This window comes from Prionailurus viverrinus, chromosome E1 (assembly GCF_022837055.1).
Source record: "Prionailurus viverrinus isolate Anna chromosome E1, UM_Priviv_1.0, whole genome shotgun sequence".
NCBI lineage: Eukaryota > Metazoa > Chordata > Mammalia > Carnivora > Felidae > Prionailurus > Prionailurus viverrinus.
The window spans coordinates 51,529,491-51,542,312 of NC_062574.1; the positions used below are offsets into that span (position 1 = coordinate 51,529,491).

Genomic DNA, 12,822 nt, shown 5'->3' on the forward strand with positions numbered 1-12,822 from the left:
CAGCAGGGCACTCCTTCCCGTGTCCTGTCCTCACCTCGAGTGCCAGGGCCCCCTCGGGAGCCGTAGTCCTGCTCTCGTGCCGCACATCTGCCCCGCCTGGCTGTCCTCCCTGGTGAGGGCCCGTCAGCTGGACCTCCCGCGTGTTCAGCCGCGCACTGCTGGGTCCCTCTGGGCTCCCCCTGCGCTGCTGCGGCCTCGCGCTCCTGCCTTTTTCGCTCCTTGGTGGCTGGCACCTGACACTGTGTGGGGCCGCCCAGGCCCCCGGCGCCGAGGTTCTTGCCGGGGCCCGTGCAGAGTCGTGGAGGTCCGGCAGAAGTTCTGGAGCGCGGGGTGAAACGCGTGGTAACAGCAGCGACTGGGTTCTGGCGTTCCCTGCGCTCGCCATCCTGCTGGGCGGCCGGCGGCGGCAGGGCCTTCCCCAAGGACAGCCTCCGCCCTCCCCTGCCCTCCTGCGCGCCTCTGACCTGCTGGAGGCTCAGCTCCTGTTAGGATGCGCGGCTTTGTCGGTAGCGTCCCTGCTTCACGTTCCCAGCCGCTGGCGCCAGTCCGGAGCAGGGCCGCCGACGCGGGCTCCCGCTGGGGTCCCGAGCCCCCGGCCCCCACAAGTGGCGGCTCTGGCTGCTGGAACCCAGCTCTGCTTGGCTCCGCCGGTCGGGATGCTGTCGCGCTACCGCAGATGGGAAAACCTCAGCGTGTGTCGTGAACACCAGTGGTGTGTCGGCGGAGTTCGGGGTTGTCGGGGCGAGGGCGGAGCGTCACGGCCGCGCTGCTGGCACCTGCCCCGGGCGGTGGCCTCCACGTGTCCGGCCTGAGGAACGACAAGCCTTCGATCCCCGCGCTGGGGCAGCGTTCCTCCGCGAGAGGCCTGAGGGGTTGACACGCCGCAGCTGGATGAAGCTCAGCGAAGAGGCCACGGGGGACGGCGTCCACGCGTCCGACTCCTCTTACGTGCCAGTGATGGTCTGTTCTGGAGTTCGGGGTGATGGTCACTCAACGCAGCGAATATACTTAATGCGGCTGCCTCTCGGGGGCTCACAGGCCCGGGCTCCCGCACCGTGTCCTCGTTGGGGGCCGGGTCCCGGGTCCCGGGGGGCTCAGGGTCCTGGCCCAGTGTCCTTATTGGGGGCCGGGTCCCCACTGCAAGGCTGGAGAGTCTCTTGTGTCCCTGTCACCCCAGGGCTGGGCCAGCACCCTGCGGTTCCAGGGCCCCCAGCCCGTCTTCGGTGGCACATGGACCTGCCTACAAGATGCCCAGGCTCCCGGGTCACAGTCGGTCACGCCTGTCCCGCCGCCGTCCACACGAGAGTTAGCGACAGGAGACAAAACCGGCTCGAGTCCAGCCAAACATCCCCTGCACGTCCCCCCCCCCCCCACCACGGTGGCCGTGTGTGTGCACCTCCGTGTGTTCGTGTGTGCCTTGCGTGTGCACGTGCCTGTGCACGCATGTTTTCCTGTGCACGCACGCACATGTTTGCATGTGCTGGCTGTCCCCCTGGGGGAGGGGCGTTGCTGTGGGTACCAAGCTCCACTCTTCACCTGAAGACGTTTGAGGTCCCTGAAAAGACTTGACGTGTTCGAACTCCGAGCCGAGGGGGTTCAGCCACAGGCGACTCACTGCTCATCTGGCTGTGTGACCAGCAAGGCAAACCCTTGGTGTGAGGGCTGCAGAGGGCGTGGCTTCCCCTCAGACGCCTGCGCTTTAGACACCTTTGGTCCCGCATGAAGCGTGGCCCCCGTGTGTGGCTCGCCCCTTCTCTTGTCCTTGCTCCTGAAGGCCCTCGCCCCTTCCTCGCTCCAGACCCTCCTCCCCACCTGGGACTCCTTGAGCCAATGTGGCCCCTCTGCTCCAAGCCGGCCACCAGGCTCCAGGCTTTGCTGACTCACTGGCCCCGGGTGCGGCCTGGCCGCCCTCCCCCCTCCCGTTGCGCCTCGGGCGTGGGCACCTGCCGCCTGCCACCCCTTCTGTTGACGCTTTGGAGCCCTGGCGGTTCGTCAGGCAGTGGTGCTCGGTGCTGAGCTGTCCCACTCTTCCACTGTTTGCTCTGGCAAGGTTGGGTCGGAGCTGCTATTTTAAACCCGGTTTTTCGAGTTTGGGACTCACCTGTGCTGTGAACCCAGGACATGGATTCCCAGGGCCCCATGCACCTACACTCAGAGGACTCCACGGGGAAGGGCTGCAGCCGCCTCTTTCCTGGGCAGCGGGTCCCGGAAGGGTGTCCTCACTCCATGCTGTCCTTCGCGCGTGGGAGATGGCGTGGAGGGAGTCGCGGAACCCCAAAATCAGACCCAGCTCCTGCGAGGGGGGCTCTAGGGACCTGCACCAGCTTGCCTTCTGGGACCTGGTAAGGGGACAGGTGAGCATTAGTGCTGACACCTCAGGTTTGGGCTCCTCCTGGCAGGGGTGAGGCTGCCCTGCAGCCACCTCAGGGCCAGCAGCGCCCCAGGGGCCCAGTGGCTGGTGGGGCTGTTCACCAACCTCCCCCCCCCCCGCCCCCGCCCCGTTCCTGCAGCTGCATGTACAATGCAGTTTAAAAATTGACTGTGTGGGCTGGTTTGTGCAGCCACGGGCCTGCAGCTCAGAGCCGTGTGTGCACTGGCTGCGTGTTCCCCAGCGTGTGCACCGGCAGCTCGGCCACGGGCCCCGGGGCGCCTCTGAGCGTGTCTGCAGCGGGGCGCACAGCAGGAGCCCCCCAAGGGCTGCAGGTGTTCTCGGCCTCGGGCGTTCACCGTGGCGCTTACTGCTGTCAGTTGTTCGTGAGCTGGTGCGCAGGCTCTCCGGGAAATATGTGCTTTCAACGAGACCTTGACGTTGACTTCTGATTCCGGGGTCTAGAGCTTGGCCGATGCCGTGGGCGCCGCCCTAGGCAGGAGACTTTAATGGACCATGTGAGAACGTGGACAGGCTGCTTGCCACGTGTCTTCCTTCCGGACTTGATGCCTCTCCAGGGGGCCGTGGGGGCAGAGGGGTGTGGGTGAGGGCGGTGCCCGCAGGCTGGGTCTGGGGCTCTCCCCATGCCCCCCAGACCTCGTGCTGTGTGGGTGCTGCGCCCCTTGGCCTCTGTTTAACCAAGTCCCAGATGCCCGCAGCCAGAGAGCCCAAAGGTGTGTCCGAGGCCCCCAACATGGGAAGACCCCTGCGTCACAAAGAAAATCCTAGATGTTTTCCCGATCTTCGGGGGAGGGGTGTTCTGGGAAACTTCCAGAAGGATGCAAAGCACAAAGAAGCAGAACGAATGTGGGGCTGCCCCTCTGGGGTCCTGGACTGCTTCTGAGCACCCAGGGGCCGGGCCCGTGGCTCTGGGTTTGGGACACGTGCCCACCACGCACACCAGAGCGGGTGCGCACGGACGGAGGGCGATGCCCAGGTGCCGGTGGGGCCGCGGGTCTGCACTAGGCGGGTGGCGGCAGCCTGGCCGCCTCCGCGGGGCTGCCCTGGCCGGGGCCCGTGCGCTCCTGTTCATCCCAGTGGCTTCCCTCCAGCCAGCGCCGGGGACCCGGGCCTTCACGTCACCTTCCGCCTCCTGTGGCTCTTGGCCTTTTCCCTAGCACGTCAGGCTCCCAGGGTCAGGACTGGGTAGGAGTAGTGTCCCGACCTCTCCTGCACGGGTGAGTTTCAGCTCAGCCCCTTGGCATGTGGTCAGCCATTGGCCGCGTGGGGTCACAGCTCCGACCTGACCACAGGAAGCCTCGGTGGAGGCAGGGCCTTCTCCCCAGGGCCGTTCCTCCCTGCCCTGCCACGTCCCACAGCACCCTCAGGCCCGAGGTCAGACCAGGAATGGGAGTAACTTGAGGACCTCTGGGTCCTGCCGGGCATGGCCCGTGCCGTGGCTCTGGTGCTGGCGTCTGTGGTGGTGCCGGCACGCCGTGGCACTTGCCGCGTCGAATTAGGTGGTTTGCGCGCTGGGAGCTTCTGGGGTCTGCCTCCATTGCCTCCCAGCTTGTGGGTCCTAGAGACGACCCAGTGGGACACAGCTCTGGTCTGGGGGCCACATGCTCACAGCCCAGCCACTGAGATTCCTGTGTCCGTGGGGCCGTGGCAGCATGCGGGTCTGAGGCCCAGGCTCACACACACCCTCTCTCACTGGCACATGCACGCCAGGGCCGTGGCAGTGGCCCTTCCGGGGGCGAGGGTGCCCCTCCTCCGTCCCAGGCCTCCCACAGGCCAGGCCCCAGGCTGACAGGCAGGAGGGGGTCTCTGTACCCGTTGGGCTCAGGGTTGGGTGAGGAAGAGGGCTGGGTCAGCCTGGCAGGGCCTGTGGTGGGACGGCGGGGTCCCGGCTGCCGGATGAGTCAGTCAGCAGAAGTCTGCGTGTCTGGGGCCGAGCAGGCATCTGGGGACGCATCCAGCGGCCCTGAGAATCGGGGTGAATGAGCTCCGGCCGAGGCTCAGGGCCCCGCAGGGTGGGGTCCCACTTGCTCAAGCCGAGCCTGGCAGTCTGTGCTGAACAGCGGGTCTGTCTGTACGGCTCCTGGTCCCAGCCAGTGCTCAGCGTGCCCTGTGGCCCTCAGGCCAGGATGGTGTCAGCAGCCCATGGAGCAGCCAGTGAGCAGGAGGCGCGGGTCTCCCCAGAACCCCGCTGTGCTTCTGGGAGGGAAGGCGACCCCGGTGAGGCCTTCCGTGCGTCCAGTGGGCAGCACGGCCCCGTTGAGGCTTCTCACAGAGGCCACGGGGGCTTTCCGCTTCTGGCCGGCCTTGCTGGGGGCCAGGGTTCCTCTCGTGACTGCCCCCCGAAAGGATCCTCTGGGTCACGTGACCCCAAGGGTCTCAGGCACAAGTACAGAGGGCTCGCTGGTGTGGGCGGCACCTCAGGGACGGGTTTGTCGGAAGTGCCGACCCTCGAGGGCAGAGCGGGCCCCCTGCTCCATCGTGTCCACAGCACGGGGACGGTATTTGCTCCACGAGTGGCCTCCGGGGGAGGACCGGCCGCTCAGGCGAATGCAGCCTGGCTGCCCGTTCCAGCTCTCCCCTCCGCCCTGGGTGGGGGTCCTTCGTGCCAGTGCTGGGGGAGAGCTGGGCAGCCCTGAGGGTCTTGGGAGGGAGGTGCCAGTGAATGGTCTCCGGCCTAGAGCTTGTGTCCTGTGGGCACTGACTTGGGGGCGGGTTTGGGGGCTCTGTTGACCCTGGTTGTGTCTTGAGCTGCACGGCGTCCCTCCCTCCGTGGCCACAGCCTGGAATGCTCAGGGCTGTGCACCTGTCGGTCACAGTGACCACGCCTCAGGATGGAGCTGTGTGGAACCTTCAGGAGCTTTGGGAGAAGGAAGTGCTCGGCTGAGCTCCCTGTCCCCAGCGGCCTGTCTCCTTCCCCTTCATGGAGCTGCGTGGGCCGAGTGGGGTGTCGGAGGCGCCTCGCGGCCGATTGTCTGCTACCAAGAGAGAGAGAGAGTTTGGGGTATGGGCTAATATCAGGTCACCCAGAAACCTGCAGAGCCCTGGCATGTGCCCTGCCTGCAGGTGAAGTGAGCCGTGTCCTTGACATGCAGGCTGGAAACAGCCTCTGGGTGACGGCCTGCGCCTTTGTGCTGCCACGTTCGGTTTCCTCCTGTGTCTCTGGAGACGGGCCCAGGACACGTCAGTGTTCCCGAAGCGTCGCTGCTCCAGAAAAGGTGTTTGGAGAGCTGTGCCACACGCTCCGATTGTCCCCAGAGGCCCTCATGAGGTCAGCCAGCCTGTGCACCTCGCATGCCTCCTCGGGCACCCTCACCTCTGGGGCCTGCAGCCAGGTCTCGTGTTTGCCCCAAGTAACGCAGACGTTTGTTGGCCCTGGTGGCAGCTGGGCCCAGAGTGGGCGGGGGGCAGTTGTTGGGGGCTGTGCGTGAGAGCGAGATGCGGGATGAGAGGTGCGTGTGCTCGGGGTCGCTCGTGGGCTTGAGGCGGCCTGTTCCTCTGTCGTGAACCTGGGCTCAGTGCCGACGCTTGGGGACTGTGACCCCTCAAAGTCACCCGGTGATTGTGTGCTCGAGGCCTGGCCTCCCTTGTCATTCTAGAATCTTCTGTCTCACTTCGCTGGCGCCGTCAGGAGACACGGTGCCCTCTCTCCTGCCCCTGGCGCACTTCTGCCTGTGGGCCCAGGCGCCTGCGCCCGCCTCCAGCACCCTGGTCCCCTGCCACGAGAGGGGTGCAGGGCGGAGGGCCTGTCACGCAGAGTGCTTAACTTTGCTCTCTTCTCTGCCCTCCTGCCTTTCCAGGAGACGTTCTCTTTCAGATGGCTGAAGTCCACAGGCAGATTCAAAATCAATTGGAAGAAATGGTGAGACCCCCAGGGTGGGAGGGTCAAGGGCAGGTGGGCAGGTGGGCAGACGGGCAAGGGCAGGCAGGCCGGTCAGAGGTGAAGGGGAGAGCCGGCTGTGCACCATGGCCACACGTCCACCTGGGGACATTGCATAGTGGCCGCGCTCAGAAAGGTGCGGACGTGCTTTAGGCCCAGGACAGGAAGTCACATGCTGGGGAGGAGGCTCACTGTGGGGACCAAGAACATACAGAAGGACACGGGGGCACAGGGCCCAAGTCAGACAGGATCCCACAGGGGCCAGGTGGGGACACAATGCATGATGGGCCTGGGGAGCAACATGCTCCCAGGTCATACAGGCCCAGCCAGGATCCAGCGGGTCTAAAGCGAGGGGTCACTCAGGCCTTTCCCAGTTTGCATTCAAGCCCGTGGCTCACGTCAGCGCAAGTAACTCCCCAGAGCGGGCAGGGACAACAGGGAGCTGTTTCTGTGCCCCCCACCCCCCCCTGGGAGCGGAGTCCTGAGGCCATCAAAGACCAGAATGGTCTGACATCCTGACCACTGTTCGGCTGTCAGTCCTGGAGCCTCCCGGCTCCTCTGGGCCCACCTGTCTGTGCAGGGTCACCGGCTGAGGGATGAGACAGGCCCCTTTCCCCTCGGGGTGGCCAGTGTCCCGGGTGCTGTGGTGGCCGTCCGCCTCTCCCGGGCTCCCTGCCCCCTTCCCTGCCTGCCTCCTGCCCCGGCCCGCGCCTCGCGTGGTGCTGACGGCCGTGTGTTCTGTCCGTCCGCAGCTGAAGTCTTTCCACAACGAGCTGCTCACACAGCTGGAGCAGAAGGTAGAGCTGGACTCCAGGTACCTGAGTGTAAGTAGCTCTGCCCACGCCTGTCGGGTCGCCCGTGCTGGTCCCCCCGCCCCCGTGCACAGGCTGTCGGCTCGCCGGGGGCTGGCTTTCCGGCAGGGTCCCCACGGGCCTCCGTGGCCCGGTGGGCAGGGGAGGGTGGGTGGGGGATGGACACCTGCCTGTCCTGCTGGCCCCCTGCAGTTCACTGCTTTGGGGAACGACAGTGGCACGGTGTTGCCACCGCAGAGCCCGCACAGACTCCCTGACCTGCTGTAATTTCACCGTCGTCCCCCCCCCCCAATGGTGCCTGCGCTGCCGTCACCCTCTGCCGCGGCTGCGGGGCATTATGTGCCGGGCTCTGGCTCTTCTGTGACAGTCCTCTGTGACAGGACTTCCCGCTCTGGCTCTCGGTGGCGCAGGAGGGGACGAGGCGAGACCCGGTTCTCATCTCTGGGAGCAGAGGGCCCCCGAGGCCCTGGCCTCGCCCTCCCCTCTCGGCCCGCCGTCCCTCGGTGCTGGGGTGGCGGCCGCCCTGCGGAGAGCAGGAAAGGCCGGCCACTCATGGGCCCCTGCTCTGTGTCGTGTGCTTGGACCGCAGGCTGCGTTGAAGAAATACCAGACGGAGCAAAGGAGCAGGGGCGATGCGCTGGACAAGTGCCAGGCCGAGCTGAAGAAGCTTCGCAAGAAGAGCCAAGGCAGCAAGAACCCGCAGAAGTACTCGGACAAGGAGCTGCAGGTAGGGCCCGGCCCTTGCCGCGGCGGCCTCTGTGGGTTCGGGGCGGCGAGCACCGCCCGTCCTGGAGCTGGCACGCGGCCAGTGTGGCCCTGCGGCCCCCGCCCTGCTCCCGCCTCCTCCGTGGGGCACCGGAAGGCTTGCCACCAAAGGAGCAGAGACCCCGGGGACAGCTTCCTGCCCTGTTCCTCTGGACTCTGCCTCGGAGGCAGACCCCAGACTGACAGTCTAATCGGCCTGTGGCCACCCGGCCCCAGGACTGGGCCCAGAGCCCTCACGGGCAGGCGCTGGCCGGTCAAGCGTCTCAGCAGCCCCGCCGCGAGAGGCAGATGGCACGGGAGGGGCGGGCGCTGGTGCGGCTTCCCTCACTGTTGTGCCCGGCCCGGCAGGCATCATGTCCTGAGCAGGGCTAGGATTTAGGACAGCGCGGCCCGTGATGGGCACGGGCCCAATACACCTGATTGGCCGGAACCCCCCGGCCAGTTGACACAGATCAGGCCCAGAATACCCAACCCCCGAGGTCACACGACTCGGATAAGGAGGAGACAAAACAGGACGCCGTCGTGTCCAAAGGAGGCCTCAGGAGAACCTGTCCCAGCTGCTTCAGGGGAAGCACCGCGGGGACGGGCATGAACCCCTCACCTCCCGGGGCCCCACCCTTCGTGTCAGCCGTCAAATCGGCACCCCTGAGGTGCGCCGCGCGCCCCTGCTCTGGGGCTCCTGCGTGCGCACGCGCGTGCTGGGGTGCCGGGACCGTGTGTGAACGCGTGCGTGCCCGGGTCCCACTGCCCACGGGGCCTTGGCCGCAGGTGGGAACTGACTGGTGGGCCGTGGGGCACGCAGAGCACGCGCCCTCCCTGCGCATGGTGCCGACGAGAGGCCCACCTGCTCCCCGACGCGGTCCCGCCTGGCGGGGAGCACGGACCGGGCAACAGCGGGGCAGAGCCGTCGCCCTGTATGCAAAGCGGCTCAGCCCCGTGAGGGAGGGGAGGCCCCTGTCGCAGGGAGGGCAGCGGCGGGGACAGCCCTCCTGCTGCTCTCCGCGCCTTTCCCGCCTTTCCCGTCTCAGGCTTGCCCGTAGCCCGTCACTGACCTGTAGGGCTGCCACCGGAGACCGTCTGGCTGGGTCCCTCGCAGCCCAGCCCTGTCGGGGGCCAGTATGAGGCTGAGGGGTAGAGAAAGCCTGAGGCCATCTGGCCGGGGGCGGGGGCGGGGGGACCGGGAGCCTGCGCGCCCCTCTCCTCGCGGCCCTTTTTCCTTTTGAGTTGAGAAGCGATTCACGCGCGGAGCCACCGCCGCACGTGGACGGTGAGGCGGTGTTGAGCGTATCCGTACAGCTGTCCCCACCCCCCGTTTTAGAGCATTTCTGGCACCCCAGAAACGAAGCCCTGCCCGTCAGCAGTTGTCCCCTCCCTCAGGCAGCCAGCAGTCAGGTCTGGGCGTCTCGTGGGAACGGGGTCACCCGGGGGTGGCCTTCTGCACGTGGCCTCTTGCGGTTGACGCAAGGCTGTCGGAGCCCGTCCGTGCTGTGGCCTGTGCTGCACTCCCCTGTCCGGCCCTTGTGGGGGCTCTGAGCCCCAGAGATCCTCCAAGGGTCTGCAGCACGAGGATAGAGGGAGGGTGTGTCAGCGCCTGGGTGGTGGGGGGGAGGGGGTGAGGGGGGGTGGGTTACGCCTCCTCCACAGGGAGCCTGGGGGCACCGACCACCCCCTCCCCCCCCTCCCTGGGGAGGAACCCGGCTGTGCGCTGAGCCTGTTTGGGTTGGTTTTTGCCTGGGGGCTGAGGTCCTGGCCCACACAGGGAAAGGGCCCATGACTTTTCCCACCAGGAAGAGTGAGACACCCCCCCCCACTTCTGTTGTCTCTGCCTCCATTTTCCAGGGTGCCTGCCCCACGCACCCTGTGTTCCGAGGACCAGCTCAAGGGGCTGGGTGCTATGGTCAGGCCAGGCTGCCGTTCACAGCACCCCCAACCAGGACACCAGGAGTTCTGCCTGGGGGGATGTCACGGCCACAGACTCACTTACTTGCGCCTAGCGCTTAATTCTTGTGTTCACAGTTCGCGGGGGGCTTTAGAGATTGTCCCCAACCCCCAACCCTAAGGAAGGGCTGGGGGAGGCAGGTGTGGGGGTGGGAGTCTGACCTGTTGGGCCCTTGGGCCTTCGTCCTTGAGCTGACAGGAGATGGGCAATGACCCCAGGCAAGGGGGGTGACCTGGGTTCCAAACACAGATGAGGCCTTTCTCTCCCCGCTCCTTTGGAGACTGTTTTGCTCCCAGGAGGCTCTCTTATCCGCAGGGCCCCTCACCGGAGGCCCGGCCCTATGCAGCCCGATGGGCAGCATGTGCAGGTGCAGGCAGGTTCTGCACCCCGGGACTCACACGGGGGGCCCTCCCGGGGGTCCTCAAGCTGCACCAAAGCCCCTGTCCTGACAGGCTCCTCTCGGCAGAGCAGGGGGCTCCAGCGAGTGATTGCAGGTGTGGGTCTGCTCAGTGCTGTGGAGAGGGGGGTGGTCTGTCCTGAGCCCTGATTGCTGGGATCCCCTGGCTGCCGCTGAACCCCCAGCCCCCACGTCCTCCCTCCCCGACTTGAGCTTCGTGTTTGCAGAACCCTCGGCCAGGGAGAGCAGTGAGGCTGCTCGCCAGGCAGGGGCCCGACCCTCGGAGCCCTTGGCAGGCAGTTCTGTGCCCTCCAGGGAGGCCGACTGGCCCAGGAAGGGCCCCCACACGCTCTGTCCTACCCCGAGGCCTCTGGGCCAGTGGCCAGGCCGGTGGCCCGAGCTGCACCAATGACAGGCCGTGCAGGAGTGGTGGTCGCTGCCTGTGGAGCCGGGGAAGGTAGGGTTGCGGAAGACCGAGAGCGTCCGTCTGTCTGTCAGGGGCAGGTTCCCTGTGAGTGGGACTGGGTCAGAGCCGGCCCTTTTCAGGAACTGCTGGTAATTGAGACTGTGTTTTGGGATTTCCACGAAGAGAACTGATTTAATTATAGGTCAGGCCACAGGCGCTCGCAGACGTTTGGGGCACTAAGTAGGACGAGGGCTCCATCTGGAAGCGGGGGAGGTGCTGGTGCTGCGCTCACGGCCAAGGCCACTGCCCAGACCTCCTGGCACCCGCGGCAGTGCCCGTCTGTGTGAAGGGGGCCGGAGGGCACGTGGCTGGCAAAGGGCGCGCTGTGGCAGCAGGCCTCACGCAGCCACCCTGAGCCTCTGGCCTTCCGGGCCTCAGCTGCTGTGTCCCCTCCCAGGCAGGCAGGTGTGAGTGGCTACACCATGGCCTGTGTCGGGGCCCTCCGAGCTTCTGGGTGATTCTGAAGGACAGCCAGTCCCGCTGGCCGTCTGGAGGCCCCAAGGGCTTCTGAGTGAGGGTCTGGGAGGCTGGTATGAAGTGTCGTGCTTCCGTCCCTGCAAACCCCGTAGGGCCAGGGTCAAGATCTCTCCTGTTTCTACCCTTTGTCTCTAGCCGCAGCCCTGCTCTGACTAGAACGTGACCGAACACCCTCCAAGGGGTGTCGTGACTGGTAGAAAATCCGGGGATGCGTGTTGGGTGTGTGGTGGGCTGGGGGCCACAGACAAGCAGTGTGTCCTTCCCAACCCGTATGCAGGCTCCGCACTCGGAGGGATGGGCTGCCAAGACCCCAGGCAGTGTCACGGCCCCCAAAGCAGAGGTGAGTGGCCGGGAAGAGAGAACTGGAGACAGAGTGGCGGACCCCTGCGCAGGGTCACCCGCGTGTGGGCCAGAGCTGCGGCTGGAGCACAGGGGGCCATGGGCAGCCTCGTCCTTGGAGCCCCTGATGTGGGCAGCGTCCGGCTTTTGAGGAGGGCTGCAGGGAGCGCCGGCCGGATCCCCCTCCTGTGCGATGCGGCTGTGGGGGGAGCAGTGGCTGAGGCCTGGCTGGCCGCTTGTGCTGGAGGAGAGCAGGCCTACCTCGGGAGCCCGTGGGGCAGGCTTTCCTTGGGGCCCCCGGTCACTTTGCTCCCCCGCTCGCTGGGTTCGCGTGTTCTGGGAGGCACACACATCTAGATCTCAGTCTAGGGAAAGGGGGAGATTTGTTCTATTTAAAGGGATGTGTAATTAACAAAGCGCGAACAAAATAACCATAATTTAGATCTTCAAAAAAGATAATGGCAGAGACTGGTCCGTTAAGATGTGGCGTTTGACGCCCTGCTGGTGGTTCAGGACCTTTATGGGTCTCTTGCTCTCACTTTTAAAAAGCTCTTCAACACCAAAGGCAGCCTGTGGACGAAACCGCTGGCCGCCGCGGCGCAGGCGTTTTCCTTCCTTGGAGGTAAATCGGGGGCCCTTGCTGGGGGAGAAACCAGTGTGGGAAACAGAGACCGTGTTCCCCTCTCAGGGCTTACGTGTCCAGAGGTGCAGGGGCTCAGGGTCCCCGGGACAGGCCAGCTGGGGAAGGACAGTCTGTTCCTTTGAACTTGTTGGGCCACTTCAGGCCCCACACCTCTCCCGTGGCTGCCCACTCACCCCCAGTTCTCCCGATGGAGCCGCGCAGGGGCTATGGCCTCGATGGCACCGGGAGTGATCTGGAGCACCTGCAGCCATCAGAGCTGGAGGGCACCTTGGAGAGCAGTGTTGGGCACATGCCCCCGCCATTTCACACCCCGGAATGTCTGTGTTCAGAACGTGAACAGCAGGGAGCTTTGGTCTTAATGACGCGCATTGTAATAAATTCTTAATAATCTTCAAACAACACGCTCTGTTTGAACGTACATAGCACGTCACTTCGACGTGTCATCGCTGCGGGAAACGTTGGTGAGGTACGTCACGTCCTTTTCCTGTTGAGTCCGTGAACTTGGGTGTGGACTTGGAGCTGTAGAGCCTAGGTGGCTGCGGGAGGCAAGGGCTCCCCTGTTGGGAAGTGCCAACAAGAGTGACGGGGTTCGGCCCCTTCGCTTCCCACGTGGGCAAGCCAGGACCCAGAGGGCTTTGCAGCCGAGTGGGGTGACCCGGCGGAGCCGGTGCCGTAGCCCAGTCCGACCTGCAGGCCCGCGGGCAGAGCTCCCCCCGGA

General features: G+C 65.7%; 1 protein-coding gene across 9 annotated transcripts in view; it reads left to right on the forward strand.

The window, feature by feature from the left end:
- BAIAP2 (BAR/IMD domain containing adaptor protein 2) overlaps positions 1-12,822 on the forward strand; it is a 63,464-nt gene that overhangs the window by 32,139 nt on the left and 18,503 nt on the right. For all 9 annotated transcript variants that reach the window (XR_007146847.1, XR_007146849.1, XR_007146848.1 and 6 more), the window contains exons 4-6: positions 6,187-6,248; positions 7,019-7,090; positions 7,668-7,805. Coding sequence is in view for 5 of the 9 variants with exons in the window: in XM_047832720.1 (XP_047688676.1) it covers positions 6,187-6,248; positions 7,019-7,090; positions 7,668-7,805 (272 nt within the window). In the remaining 4 variants the exon portion in view is untranslated. The remainder of the gene's footprint in view (positions 1-6,186; positions 6,249-7,018; positions 7,091-7,667; positions 7,806-12,822) is intronic.